This window comes from Gorilla gorilla, chromosome 13 (genome assembly GCF_029281585.2).
Source record: "Gorilla gorilla gorilla isolate KB3781 chromosome 13, NHGRI_mGorGor1-v2.1_pri, whole genome shotgun sequence".
NCBI classification, from domain to species: domain Eukaryota; kingdom Metazoa; phylum Chordata; class Mammalia; order Primates; family Hominidae; genus Gorilla; species Gorilla gorilla.
The window spans coordinates 28628269-28641319 of NC_073237.2; the positions used below are offsets into that span (position 1 = coordinate 28628269).

Consider the following 13051-nt stretch of genomic DNA (forward strand, 5'->3'; position numbering starts at 1 on the left):
TTTTTTAAGACAGAGACTCACTCTGTAGCCAAGCTGGAGTGCAGTGACGTGATCTCAGCTCACTGCAACCTCCGCTTCCTGGGTTCAAGGTATTCTCCTGCCTCAGCCTCCCAAGTAGCTGGGAGTACAGGCATGTGCCACCTTGTCCAGCTAATTTTTTTATATTTTTAGTAGTACAAAAAGACCATGTTGGCCAGGATGGTCTCAATCTCCTGACCTTGTGATCTGCCCGCCTTGGCCTCCCAAAGTGCTGGGATTACAGGCATAAGCCACCACGCCCAGCCTAGTGCTTTAATTTTTAACTGCAGAAGATATGATTCAGTTGAGTTTATTTTATTTTTTTAAGAAAAAAAGTAAATGCAGAATTGGGGGGATTAACATGGGCATGTTGCCTATGTTAGAATGATTAAGTTAAACCTCTTAATTTTTATTTGTCCAAGGCAGACATGATTCAAGGACGATGTACTACCAAAACAACTCCTCCGGCTGCAGAAACCACGCTGTAAGTTCCTCTGGGGTGCTGACTGCCTTTTGCCTCTTTTAACTGGGTATTGCCATGGTGGTGTGAATTCTGTCAATTCACTGGATGGGTGGGGAAATGAACATTTCCCCCAAAGCTTTAGGCAAAAGTGAGTTTTTGTTTATTTTTCTTTTGGCTTTCACCTTTAAATCTTAAATGCTATGATTGCAGGCTGCAGGTATGACAGGCAATGAGCAGTTGAAGAGCCAATGGAAAAGTGTTCAAAAACACCTGCGTTAGCTAACAGGCTTTTGAATGTATTGCTGTGGTCCACAGAGTAGGCTGGAGAAGGCAGCAGAGATGCTATATCAACTACTGCAGCCCTAAAACAAGGTTGGTGTCTCTGTGGACTTTAAAATTGTTCCTATGCAGCTTATTTTATTTTTGTTTAATCAAATAGATAAGAGGGTTTTTCCATGGCAAAAAAAAAACAATAATAGTTGGAGATTTCCATACCCCACTTTCAATAATACATAGAACAACTAGACAGAAGATCAACAAGGAAATAGAATATTTGAACAATACAAACCAGCCAGACCTAATACATCTATAGTATACTCCATGAGCAACAGCAGAATATATATTCTTCTCAAGAGCACATGGAACATTCTCCAAGGTAGATAATCTATTATTCCATAAAACAAGTCTCAATGCATTTAAAAGGACTGAAATCATACAAAGTATATTCCATAGTCACAATGGAATAAAATTAGAAATTAATAACAGAAGGAAGTTGGAGAAATTAACAAATGTGTGGAATTTAAACAACAGACTCCTGAATAACCAGTGATCAGAGAATAAATCACAAGAGAAATTTAAAAATACTTTGAGATAGGCCAGGTGCGGTGGCTCATGCCTGTAATCCCAGCACTTTGGGAGGCTGAGGCGGGTGGATCACCTGAGGTCAGGAGTTCAAGACCAACCTAGCCAAGATGGTGAAACCCCGTCTCTACTAAAAATACAAAAATTAGCCAGGCATGGTGGTGGGCACCTGTAATTCCAGCTACTCGGGAGGCTGAGGCAGAGAATTGTTTGAACCCGGGGAGCAGAGGTTGCAGTGAGCTGTGATCATGCCACTACACTCCAGCCTGGGCGACAGAGTGAGACTCCATCTCAAAAAAAAAAAAAAAAAAGAAAAAGAAAAAGAAAATACTTCAAGATAAGTGAAAATGAAAATATACTAAAACTTATGTGAGGCAGTGAAAGCAGTATTTAGAGGGAGATTTATAGCTGTAAACACCTATCACAAAAAAGAAGAAACACATTATGGAAAACAGTATGAAGATTTCTAAAAAAGTTAAAAATAGAACTACCAGATGATCCAGCAATCCCACTTCTGGGCATATAGCCAAAGGAAATGAAATCAGTATGTTGAAGAGATATCTACAATCCTATGTTCACTGAAGCATTATTCACAATAGGCAAGATATGGAATCAACCTAAGTATCCACCAGTAAAGGAATGGATAAAGAAAGTGTGGCATATTTATATAATGGAATGCTACTCAGCCATTTAAAAGAAGGAAATACCGTCATTTGTATTGGATGAATTTGGAGGACATCATGTTAAGTGAAACAAGCTAGGCACAGAAAGACAAATACTATAAGATCTCATTTATATGTAGAGTCTAAAAATAAGTCATACTCAAGATACAGAGAGTAGAATGGTCACTGCCAGAGGCTGGGAGGAATGGGGAGATGTTGGTCAAAGGGTACAAAGTTTTAGTTAGAACAGATGAATTAGTTCTGTGGATCTATTACATAGCATGGCAATATACTTAATATGTATTGTATACGGGGGAAAATAAGAATATAGTTTTTTTTAACAAGAAAGATTTCATGCCAGGCACTGTGGCATGTGGCTGTAATTCCAGCTACTCCAGAGGCTGAGCTAGAAGATCACTTCAGCCTAGAAATTCGATACTATCTTGGATAATATAACAAAACCCATTGAAGAAGGAAGAAGGAGGAAGGAGGAAGCAGGAAGGAGGAAGGAGGAAGGAAGAAGAAGGAGAAGGAGATGGAGACAGAGATGGAGATGAAGACAAAGACGAAGATGAAGATGAAGAAAAAGAAGAAAGATTTCAAATCAATAACCTAGGCTTCCATGTTGAGAAACTAGAAAAAGAAGAGCAAATTAAATCCCAAAACAAATAGAAAGAAGAAAATAATAAAGACTAGAGTGTAAATAAATGAAATAGAGTATAGGAAAACAATAGGGAAAAATCAATAAGAACAAAAGTTGGTTCTTTTAAAAGATTAACAAAATTGATAAACCTCTAGCTATGCTGATTAGTGAAAGAGAGACTAAAATTACTAAAATTAGGAACAAAAGAAGGGACATTAGTACCAACCTTACAGAAATAAAAATGGATTACAAGGCAATGGTATCAATAGGTATATGCCAACAAATTAGATAAAATAGATGAAAGGGATACATTCCTAGAAAGGCACAAATTACAGAAACTGACTGAAGAAGGAATAGAAAACTGAACAGATGTATAAAAAGTAAATAGATTAAATTAGCCATTTAAAAAACTCTCACAAAGAAACACCAGATGGGTTCACTGGTGAATTCTATCAATATTTAACAAAAATTACACCAATACTTTAAGCTCTTCCAAAAAATGGAACGGGAGGGTATGCTTCTCAATTCATTCCATGAGGTCAGTATTACCCTGATAACCGTAATCAAAGACATCACAAAGAAAGAAAACTACAAACAATAGCCTTTATGAATATGCAGTTGACCCTTGACCAACATGGGTTTGAACTGTGCAGGTCCACTTACAGGCAGATTTTCTTCCCCCTCTGCCACCCCTGAGACAGCAAGGCCAATCCCTTCTCTTCCTCTTTCTCCCCAGCCTACTCAACATGAAGATGACAAAGACCTTTATGATTATCCATTTGTACTTAATAAATAATAAATCCATTTTCTCTTCCATGTGACTTTCTTAATAACATTTTCTTTGCTCTAGCTTACTTTATTGTAAGAATATAGTATATAATACATATAACATACAAAATATGTGTCAATCAACTGTTTATGTTATCAGTAAGGCTTCTGGTTAACAGTACACTATTAGTAGTTAAGTTTTTAAATTTTTTACTCAAGTAAATCTAGCCACAGTTAAGTTTTGAGGGGGTCAAAAGTTATACATGGATTTTCAACAGTGTCGGGGGTTGGCATCCCAACCCCCAAGTTTTTCAAGTGTCAGGTGTAGATGCAACCATCCTCAATAAAACACTAGCACACTGAGGCCAGGCGTGGTGGCTCATGCCTGTAATGCCAGCACTTTGGGAGACTGAAGCAGGTGGATCACCTGAGGTTAGGAGTTCAAGACCAGCCTAGCCAAGATGGTGAAACCCCATCTCTACTAAAAATACAAAAATTAGCTGGGCATGGTGGTGGATGCATGTAATCCCAGCTACTAGGGAGGCTAAGGCAGGGAGTTGCTTGAATCCAAGAGGCAGAGTGAGCCAAGATCGTGCCACTGCACTCCAACCTGGGCAACAGAGTGAGACTCCATCTCAAAAAAAAAAAAAAAATACTAGCACACTGACTGAATCTAACAGCATAAAAAAAGGATTATACACCAAGACCAGGTGGGATTTATCCCAGGAATGCAAGGTTGGTTCAACATCCAAAAGTAATCAATGTAACACCCCATATTGATCATGTAAAAGACAAAAACACATGATTATCTCAGATGAAGAAAAAAAGTGACAAAATCCAACACCTTTTCATGATTAAAAAAAAAGCACTCAACAAAGCAGGATAAAATGGGAACTTCCTCAATCTGATAAACAGTATCTACAAAAAACCCACAGCTAACATCATACTTAATGGTTAAAAACTGAAAGTTTTTCCCATAACATCAAGAACTAGATAAGAATGTCACTCTCACCATTTACTTTCAAGGTTGTACTGGATTTGCTAGCCAGGGCAATTAGGCAAGAAAAAGAAATAAAGGGAATCTAATGTGGAAAGGAAAAAGTATAACTATCTCTTTATGATACGATCTTATATTTAGAAAGTCCTAAGGAATCTACAACTAAGCCATTAGAACTAATAAACAAGTTCAGCAGTGTTGCAGGAAAAAAATATGAAAGTCATTTGTATTTCTGTACACTAGCGATAAACAAACCAAAAATGGCACAGGCCTGTAGTCTCAGCTACTTGGCAGGTTGAGGTCAGAGAATAGCTTGAGCCCAGGAATTTCAGACCAGCTGGGCAATATAGCAAGAACCCATCTCTAAAATAAAATAAAATAAAATAAAATAAAACGACAGTGTGGTAATGGCATAAGGATAGACATATAGTGCAATGGAACAGAATTGGGCGCCCAGAAACAAATCTTCACATTCATGGTCAAATGAATTTTGGCAAGGGTGCCTAGACACTTCAATGGAGGAAAGAATTGTCTTTTCAACAACTGATGCCAAGACAACTGAATACTGTATTCACATTAAAAAAAATACAAAGCTGGATCCTCTACCTCACATCATATACAAAAATTAATTCCAATGGATCACAGACATGAATGTAAGAGCTAAAGCTATAAAACTCTTAGAAGAAAACATACATCTAAATCTTCATGACCTCATATTAGGCATTGGTGTCTTATATGGGACAATAAAATACAAGCAACAACAGAAAAAAACAGACCAATTTAACATCATTAAAATTAAAAACTGTTGTGCTTCAAAGGACACCATCAAGAAAGTTAAAAGATAGTCTGCAGAATGGGAGAAAATTTTGCAACTTATATATCTGATAAGGGATTTGAATCTAGAGTACATAAAGAACTCTTGCAACTCAACAGTAAAAGGACAAATAACCCAACCTAAAAATAGGCAAAGGATTTGATTAGACATTTCTCCTAAGAAGACAAGCAAATGGCTAATAAGTACACGAGAAAATGCTCACAATAGGCCGGGTGCAGTGCTCACGCCTGTAATCCCAGCACTTTGGGAGGCCAAGGTGAGCGGATCATGAGGTAAGGAGTTTGAGACCAGCCTGGCCAATATGGTGACACCCCATCTCTACTAAAAGTACAAAAATTAGCCAGGTGTGGTGGCGGACGCCTGTAGTCCCAGCTATTTGGGAGGCTGAGGCAGAAGAATCGCTTGAACCCAGGAGGCAGAGGTTGCAGTGAACCGAGATCACGCCACTGCACTCCAGCCTAGGAAACAGAGCGAGACTCTGTCTCAAAAAAAAAAATGCTCAAAATAATTAGCCATTAAGACAATGCAAACCAAAACCACAATGGGATACCAATTTACACCAAATAAAGTGACTATAATAAAAAAGACAGATAATAACAGATGTTGGTGCAGATATAAAGATATTGGAACCTGTATACATTGCTGGTGGGAATGTAAAAGTTGAAGCTGGAAAGGTTTGCGGGAAATGAGGAGTGGCTGCTAATAGGTATAGTTTTCTTCTTTGGGGGGTGATGAAAATGTTCTAAAATTGATTGTGATGGTTGCACAACTCTATGAATATATTAAAACTTTTGAATTGTATACTTCACTTTATTATTATTATTATTATTATTATTATTATTTTAGAGGGAGTCTCGCTCTGTCACCCAGGCTGGAGTGCAGTGGCACGATCTCAGCTCACTGCAACCTCTGCCTCCTGGGTTCAAGCAATTCTCCTGCCTCAGCCTCCTGAGTAGTTGGGATTACAGGTGCCCGCCACCATGCCTGGCTAATTTTTGTATTTTTAGTAGAGACAGGATTTCACCATGTTGGCCAGGTTGGTCTCGAACTCCTGATCTCAGGTGATCCACCTGCCTCGGCCTCCCAAAGTGCTCAGATCACAGGCATGAGCCACCGCGCCGGGCCTACACTTCACTTTAAATAGGTGACTTGTATGGTATATGAACTATATCTCAACAAGTCTGTATAGTAATAAATATGGAATAAAGTAATAATACATACTGTAACATGGATAAACCTTGAAAACACTATGCTAACTGAAAGAAGTCAGACACAAGAGGCCCCATGTTATATGATTCTAATTTTTTTTTTTTTTTTTGAGACGAAGTCTCGCTCTTGTCCCCCCAGTCTGGAGTGCAATGGCGCGATCTCGGCTCACTGCAACCTCTGCCTCCCAGGTTCAAGCGATTTTCCTGCCTCAGCCTCCAGAGTAGCTGGGATTACAGATGCATATCACCACGCCCAGCTAATTTTTTATATTTTAAGTAGAGATGGGGTTTCACCATGTTGGCCAGGCTGGTCTTGCACTCCTGACCTCAGGTGATCTGCCCGCCTCAGCCTCCCAAAGTGCTGAGATTACAGATGTGAGCCACCACACCCGGCCATGATTCTATTTGTATGAAATGTCCAGGCATAGATAGAAAGTAGGCAGCGGTAGCCAGGAACTGGAGGGTTTGAGGGTGGTTGGGGGATTGAGGGTGATTGCTAATGGGTATGGGGATTTCTTTTTGGGGTGATGAGAATCTTCTAGAATTAGTTAATGGTGTTGATGATTACACAACCTTGTAAATAAATTAAACCACTGAATTGTGCTCTTTAAAAATGTAAATTTTATGATATATGAATTTTTTAAAGACAGTTTCTTCCTCTGTTGCCCAGGCTGGACTGCAGTGGCATGATGTGAGCTCACTGCAACCCAGCCTCCACCTCCCAGAGCTCAACTGATCCTCCCACTTCAGCCTCCCAAGTAGCTGGGACTACAGGCACATGTCACCATGCCCAGCTAATTTTCGTATTTTTTGTAGAGACAGGGTTTTGCCATATTGCCCAGACTGGTCTCAAACTCCTGGGCTCAAATGATCCACCCTCCTCAGTCTCCCAAAGTGCTGGGATTACAGGTGTGAGCCACCATGCCTGGCCATGATACATGAATTCTATTTCTTTCTTTCTTTCTTTTTTTTTTTTTAGATGGAGTCTTGCTTTGTCGCCAGGCTGGAGTGCAGTGGTGCAATCTCAGCTCACTGCAACCTCTGCCTCCCAGGTTCAAGCAATTCTGCTGCCTCAGCCTCCCAAGTAGCTGGGATTACAGGTGCACGCCACCATGCTCAGCTAATTTTTGTATTTTTAGTAGAGACGGGGTTTCACCTGTTGGTCAGGCTGATCTCGAACTCCTGTCCTCGTGATCCATCCGCCTCGGCCTCCCAAAGTGCTCAGATTTCAGGCATGAGCCACTGCGCCCGGCCAATATATTTCATTTTTTTAAAGCCTGCCAGAATGAACATAGAAACAGAGAATTCTGGTTCTAGCTGTAAGGAATAACTGTGACCTGAATGTCCTCTTCAAACTGGGGACAGATTTTACTTTCTCTTTGCCAGCCCCCACCCCACCCCTCCACCGCCTTTCCTATCTCCCAGTCTTATGAAGCATAAGCTCTGTTAAAAATTACATTGGCTCACAAAGCACTTGGCTAGCCTTTAAACATTTTCTGCCCATGTCAAATCAGTGTTTGTTTTATTTTTTTCCATAGAGGGACCAAAGTCTCTTTTTCTTTTTCTTTTTTTTTTTTTTTTTTTTTTTTTGAGACAGAGTTTCGCTCTTATCACCCAGATTGGAGTGCAGTGGCGCAATCTCGGCTCACTGCAACATCCACCTCCTGGGTTTAAGCAATTCTCCTGCCTCAGCCTCCTGAGTAGCTGGGATTACAGGTGCCCACCACCACACCCGGCTAATTTTTATATTTTCAGTAGAGACAGGGTTTCACCATGTTGGCCAGGCTGGTCTCGAACTTCTGACCTCAGGTGATCCACACTCCTCGGCCTCCCAAAGTGCTGGGATTACAGGCGTGAGCCACCATGCCCAGCCCCTTTTTTCAAACCTTAACTTTTAACAACATCTAAATAGAAATAAAATGTTTTAAAAGTCATCATTTCTACAAAGGCAACACATTGTCATTATAGAAAATTTGAAAAATTCATAAAAGTAGAAAGAAGATGACAGTATCACCCCTGTCTCCACATCCAAAAACAACCAATCTTAACAATTCCTTTCTTGCCTTTTTATAGAGATGGGGTCTTGCTATGTTGCCAGGCTGGTCTGGAACTCCTGGGCTCAATCAGTCACCCCACCTTAGCATCCCAGGTATACCACAGTGCCCAGCTGTTTTCTTGTCTTTTTTTTTTTTTTGAGACAGGGTCTTACTCTGTCACCCAGGCTGGAGTGCAGTGGTACAATCTTGGCTCACTGCAGCCTCGACTTCCCAGGCTCAAGCAATCCTCCTGCTTCAGCCTCCTGAGAAGCTGGGACCCACAGGCATGCATCACGATGCCCAGCTAATTTTTTAAAATTTTTTTGTAGAGACGAGTTCTCATCATGTTTCCCAAGCTGTTCTCGAACTCCTGGGCTTAAACAATCATACTGCCTCAGCCTCCCAAAGTACTGGGATTACAGGTGTGAGCCACGGTCCCTGGCCTCTTCCTGCCTTTTTTTAAATGCATAGTTTTATTGCCTAGTTGAGACCACACTCACATTCATTGTTTCCCAAATTTTCTCATGAAAAACTTCATATATACAGAAAAGTTAAAAGTCTAAAATAATGAGCACCCATATATCACCATCTTGAGTCAACAGTTGTTAAAGTTTTGCTATATTTGCCTTATTTATGTATGTGTGAATTTTTTTTCTGAACCACTTTTTTTTTTTTTTAAGGTAGGGTCTCGCTCCCAGGGTAGAGTTCAGTGGCATAGTCACGGCTCACTGCAATCTCAACCTCAAGCAATCCTCCCACCTCAGCTTTCTGAGAAGCTGGGACTGCAGGCATGTGCCACTATGCCTGCCTAATTTTTTTTTAACTTTTTTTTTTTTTTGGAGAGACAGGGTCTCACTATGTTGCTCAGGCTGGTCTAAAGCTCCCGGGCTCAAGTGATCCTCCTACCTCAGCCTCCTCAAGTGGGGGATTACAGGCATGAGACACCCGGCCTGAACGATTTCAAAGTTGCATTACTTACTGACATTGTGACACTACATCCTAAATTCTTCAGCATGCATTTCCTAAGGCCATTTTCCTACGCAACTGTTTTTCATATCTAAGAAAATTAATAATTCCCTAATATGATCTAATATCCAGTCCATATTAAAATTACCCCAACTCTCATACCTAACTTTTAAACAGAGTTGCACAATTGTTCTTCACATCGTAATTCTCTGACTCCTGCCAGAGAAACTAGACCATTGGAAAAGACATTCAACTGACTACAGAAAGATAAGTGCCCATATGTCCTTGGGAACAAACACTATGCATGATCTTGGGTAGGAGTGATGGAAGAAATGTAAAGGAGATAGTTTGGAAGAGAGAGTTTATGCTAGTCTCACGTTCCAACAGGTGTACTATTATAGCTCCACTAGAAGTGGCGATTAGGTCAAGAAGGAAGCACAACATTATTCTCTTCCTTTACCGAACCAATTTCAGACAGCCATGTTGGCTTCAGCCCTTTGGCCTGGCATTTGTCCTGGGAGTCGTCATCATCACCCTCAACATCCACTCAAGAAAGCAAAACTCATCGGTGTAGTGTGGGAAATGAAAGAAGGAAAAAGAGAAAGAAAGCCAAAGTGCTGCAAAGAGCAACATGGCTGACTGCTCCATCCCCTATCCTGTCCCAGCTGGCCACCACACTGCGTCAGACCCCTGATTCCACTGGTGGCCAGATAGCCCCGCATATGGCATTTTGCTTTTGTTCTTATTTAAATTTATTTATTTTTTTGAAATGGAGTCTAGCTCTGTTGCCCAGGCTGGAGTGCAATGGCATGATTTTGGCTCACTGCAACCTTCACCTCCTGGGTACAAGCAATTCTCTGCCTCAGCCTCCTAAGTAGCTAGGACCACAGGCATATGCCACCATGCTCAGCTAATTGTTGTATTTTTAGTAGAGAGGGGGGTTTCACCATTTTGGCCAGGCTGGTCTTGAACTCCTGACCTCGTGATCCACCCGCCTTGGCCTCCCAAAGTGCTGGGATTATAGGCGTGAGCCACCGCGCCTGGCCTAAATTTAAATTTTAATAGGTACAAAGGTTCTATGTAAGGACCATCCTATTTTTTTCTTATGGCTGCATAATATTTCATATCATGCATGTGTCAAAGTTTATTAATCCCTGGTAATGGGTATTCAGGTATTTTAAATTATATACTAGTCTAAGCAATACTTACTGAATAACTTTACACTTAGCACTTTGAACTTCAAATTAGAAAACTAGAGTGTCTTAGAAAAATAGAATAATCAAACAGAGGAAGCGTCTTTCGGAGCTTTGATCTTTACACAGTAATCTGACGAGTCAAAATTCAAACCCAATCCTACAGGTTGTCAGATCTGGAAGAAACCATTGAGATCATCTTGTCCAACTCCCTTGTTGTAATGAGGAAAATAAGGTCCAGAGAGGTTCAGAGCTTGCCCAAGATCACGTATCCAGGTAGTGACAGAGCCAGACATAAACACCAGACCATCACTCCACACGGCTTCTCTCAGCCCTGTGCCTTTTGCCTCAGCATGTGTGTCTGAGAATGATGGTCTTTGAGAGTGTCTGAGACACAGTGCACATGAGATAGGCAGGGAGGAAAAGGCCTAGGGTTGGAGGGCCAACGACACTGGTAATTCTTTTTTTTTTTTTTTTTTTTTTGTTGTTGTTGTTTTTTTGAGGCAAAGTCTCGCTCTGTTGCCCAGGCTGAAGTGTAGTGGCACAATCTCGGCTCACTGCAACCTCCATCTCCTGGGTTCAAGCGATTCTCCTGCCTTAGCTGCCTGAGTAGCTGGGATTAGAGGTACCCGCCACCACTCCCGGCTAATATTTTGTATTTTTTAGTAGAGACAGGGTTTCACCATGTTGGCCAGGCTGGTCTTGAACTCCCGACCTCTGGTGATCCACCCACCTCGGCCTCCCAAAGTGCTGGGATTACAGGCGTAAGCCACTGTGCCCAGCCAACACTGGTCATCTTGAGAGGGTGGGTGGGAGGGGACCCCTGAGCTAAAGGAGCAATGGTCATACTGGATACAGATTTTTTTTTTTTTAATGAAGCAACTTCCTAAGGTGCCAGATGAGTTTTGAGAGAGAGGAAGTAGCCATAAGGGAAACGGAAACCAGAAATTTCTGAGTATCCTGGGAAAGCTATTTGAAGGAGGCAGGACTTTAGGAGCCACAAAAGTGATGACATAAATGTTTAAACAAAGGTATCTCAAGCCAGAGGCTTCTCCTCTCCAAACTGTGGTTCTGCCTAGGCTCCTTCCCTAAGTCAGCCTCTATGGAGAACTTGGGAAGGACTGGTCATTTTTCTTCTTCTTCCTTTTTTTAAAATATTAATTGCTTGGGCACCGTGGCTCGCGCCTATAATCCCAGCATTTTGGGAGGCCGAGGCCGGCAGATCACATCACAAGGTCAGGTGATCGAGGCCATCTTGGTTAACATGGTGAAACCCTGTCTCTACTAAAAATACAAAAAAAAATTAGCTGGGTGTGGTGGTGTGTACCTGTAGACCCAGCTACTCAGGAGGCTGAGGCAGAAGAATCACTTGAACCCGGGAGGCAGAGGCTGCAGTGAGTTGAGGTTGCGCCACTCCGCTCCAGCCTAGGTGACAGAGCAAGACTCCGTCTCAAAAAAAAAAAAAAATTAATTAATTTTGAGATAAGGGTCTCACTCTAGCACCCAGGCTGGAGTGCAGTGGCACAATCTTGGTTCACTGCAGCCTCACCCTCCTGGGCTTAAGCAATTCTCCCCTCTTCAGTCTCCTGAGTAGCTGGGTCTACAGGTACACACCACCATGCCTGGCTAATTTTTTGTTGTTGTTGTTAGAGATGGAGTCTCACTACATTGCCCAGGCTGGTCTCTAACTCCTGGGCTCAAGTGATCCTCCTGCCTCTGCCTCCCAAAGTGCTGGGATTACAGGTGTGAGCCAATGCCACATGCCCAACCTTGGTCATCTTTCTTCTGATCCCTGTAAAAAGAAGCAACATGCTACACTCTGGAGCCAACCCCATGATGGAGCAAGATGCTCTTCTAGCTCCCCATTCCCTAAGCTTATTCCCCAGGGAAACTCCTGTGGAGTGTAAAGACGACCACATCAGCAATCTCTTTGCTTGCCCTGCTCACTTAATCCACTGAAACTCTACATAAAGAACCTGGGCCACGGGAGGCGGAGCTTGCAGTGAGCCAAGATTGCACTACTGCACTCCAGCCTGGGGAACAGAGAGAGACTCTGTCCTCCCACCAAAAAAAAGAACCTGGGCCAGCACTTTGGGAGGCCAAGACGGGCAGATCACCTGAGGTCAGGGGTTCAAAACCAGCCTGGCCAACATGGTGAAACCCCGCCTCTACTAAAAAATACAAAAATTAGCTGGGCACGGTGGTGGGTGCCTGTAATCCCAGCTACTCGGGGCGGGGGCTGAGGCAGGAGAATTGATTGAACCCGGGAGGTGGAGATTGCAGTGAGCTGAGACCGCGCCATTGCACTCCAGCTTGGGCAACAGAGTGAAACTCCATCTCTCGGAAAAAAACAACGACAACAACAACGAAAGAACGTGGGAAAGACTGGACTCTAGAACTC

The 13051-nt window shown here is 42.0% G+C and overlaps 1 protein-coding gene across 1 annotated transcript in view; it reads left to right on the forward strand.

Annotated features, from left to right (window-relative positions):
- Positions 1-13051, forward strand: part of LOC101150995 (sperm microtubule inner protein 6) — a 144385-nt gene that overhangs the window by 37863 nt on the left and 93471 nt on the right. Inside the window, exon 4 of the mRNA XM_063696954.1 lies at positions 441-502. Coding sequence (XP_063553024.1) covers positions 441-502 — 62 coding nt within the window. The remainder of the gene's footprint in view (positions 1-440; positions 503-13051) is intronic.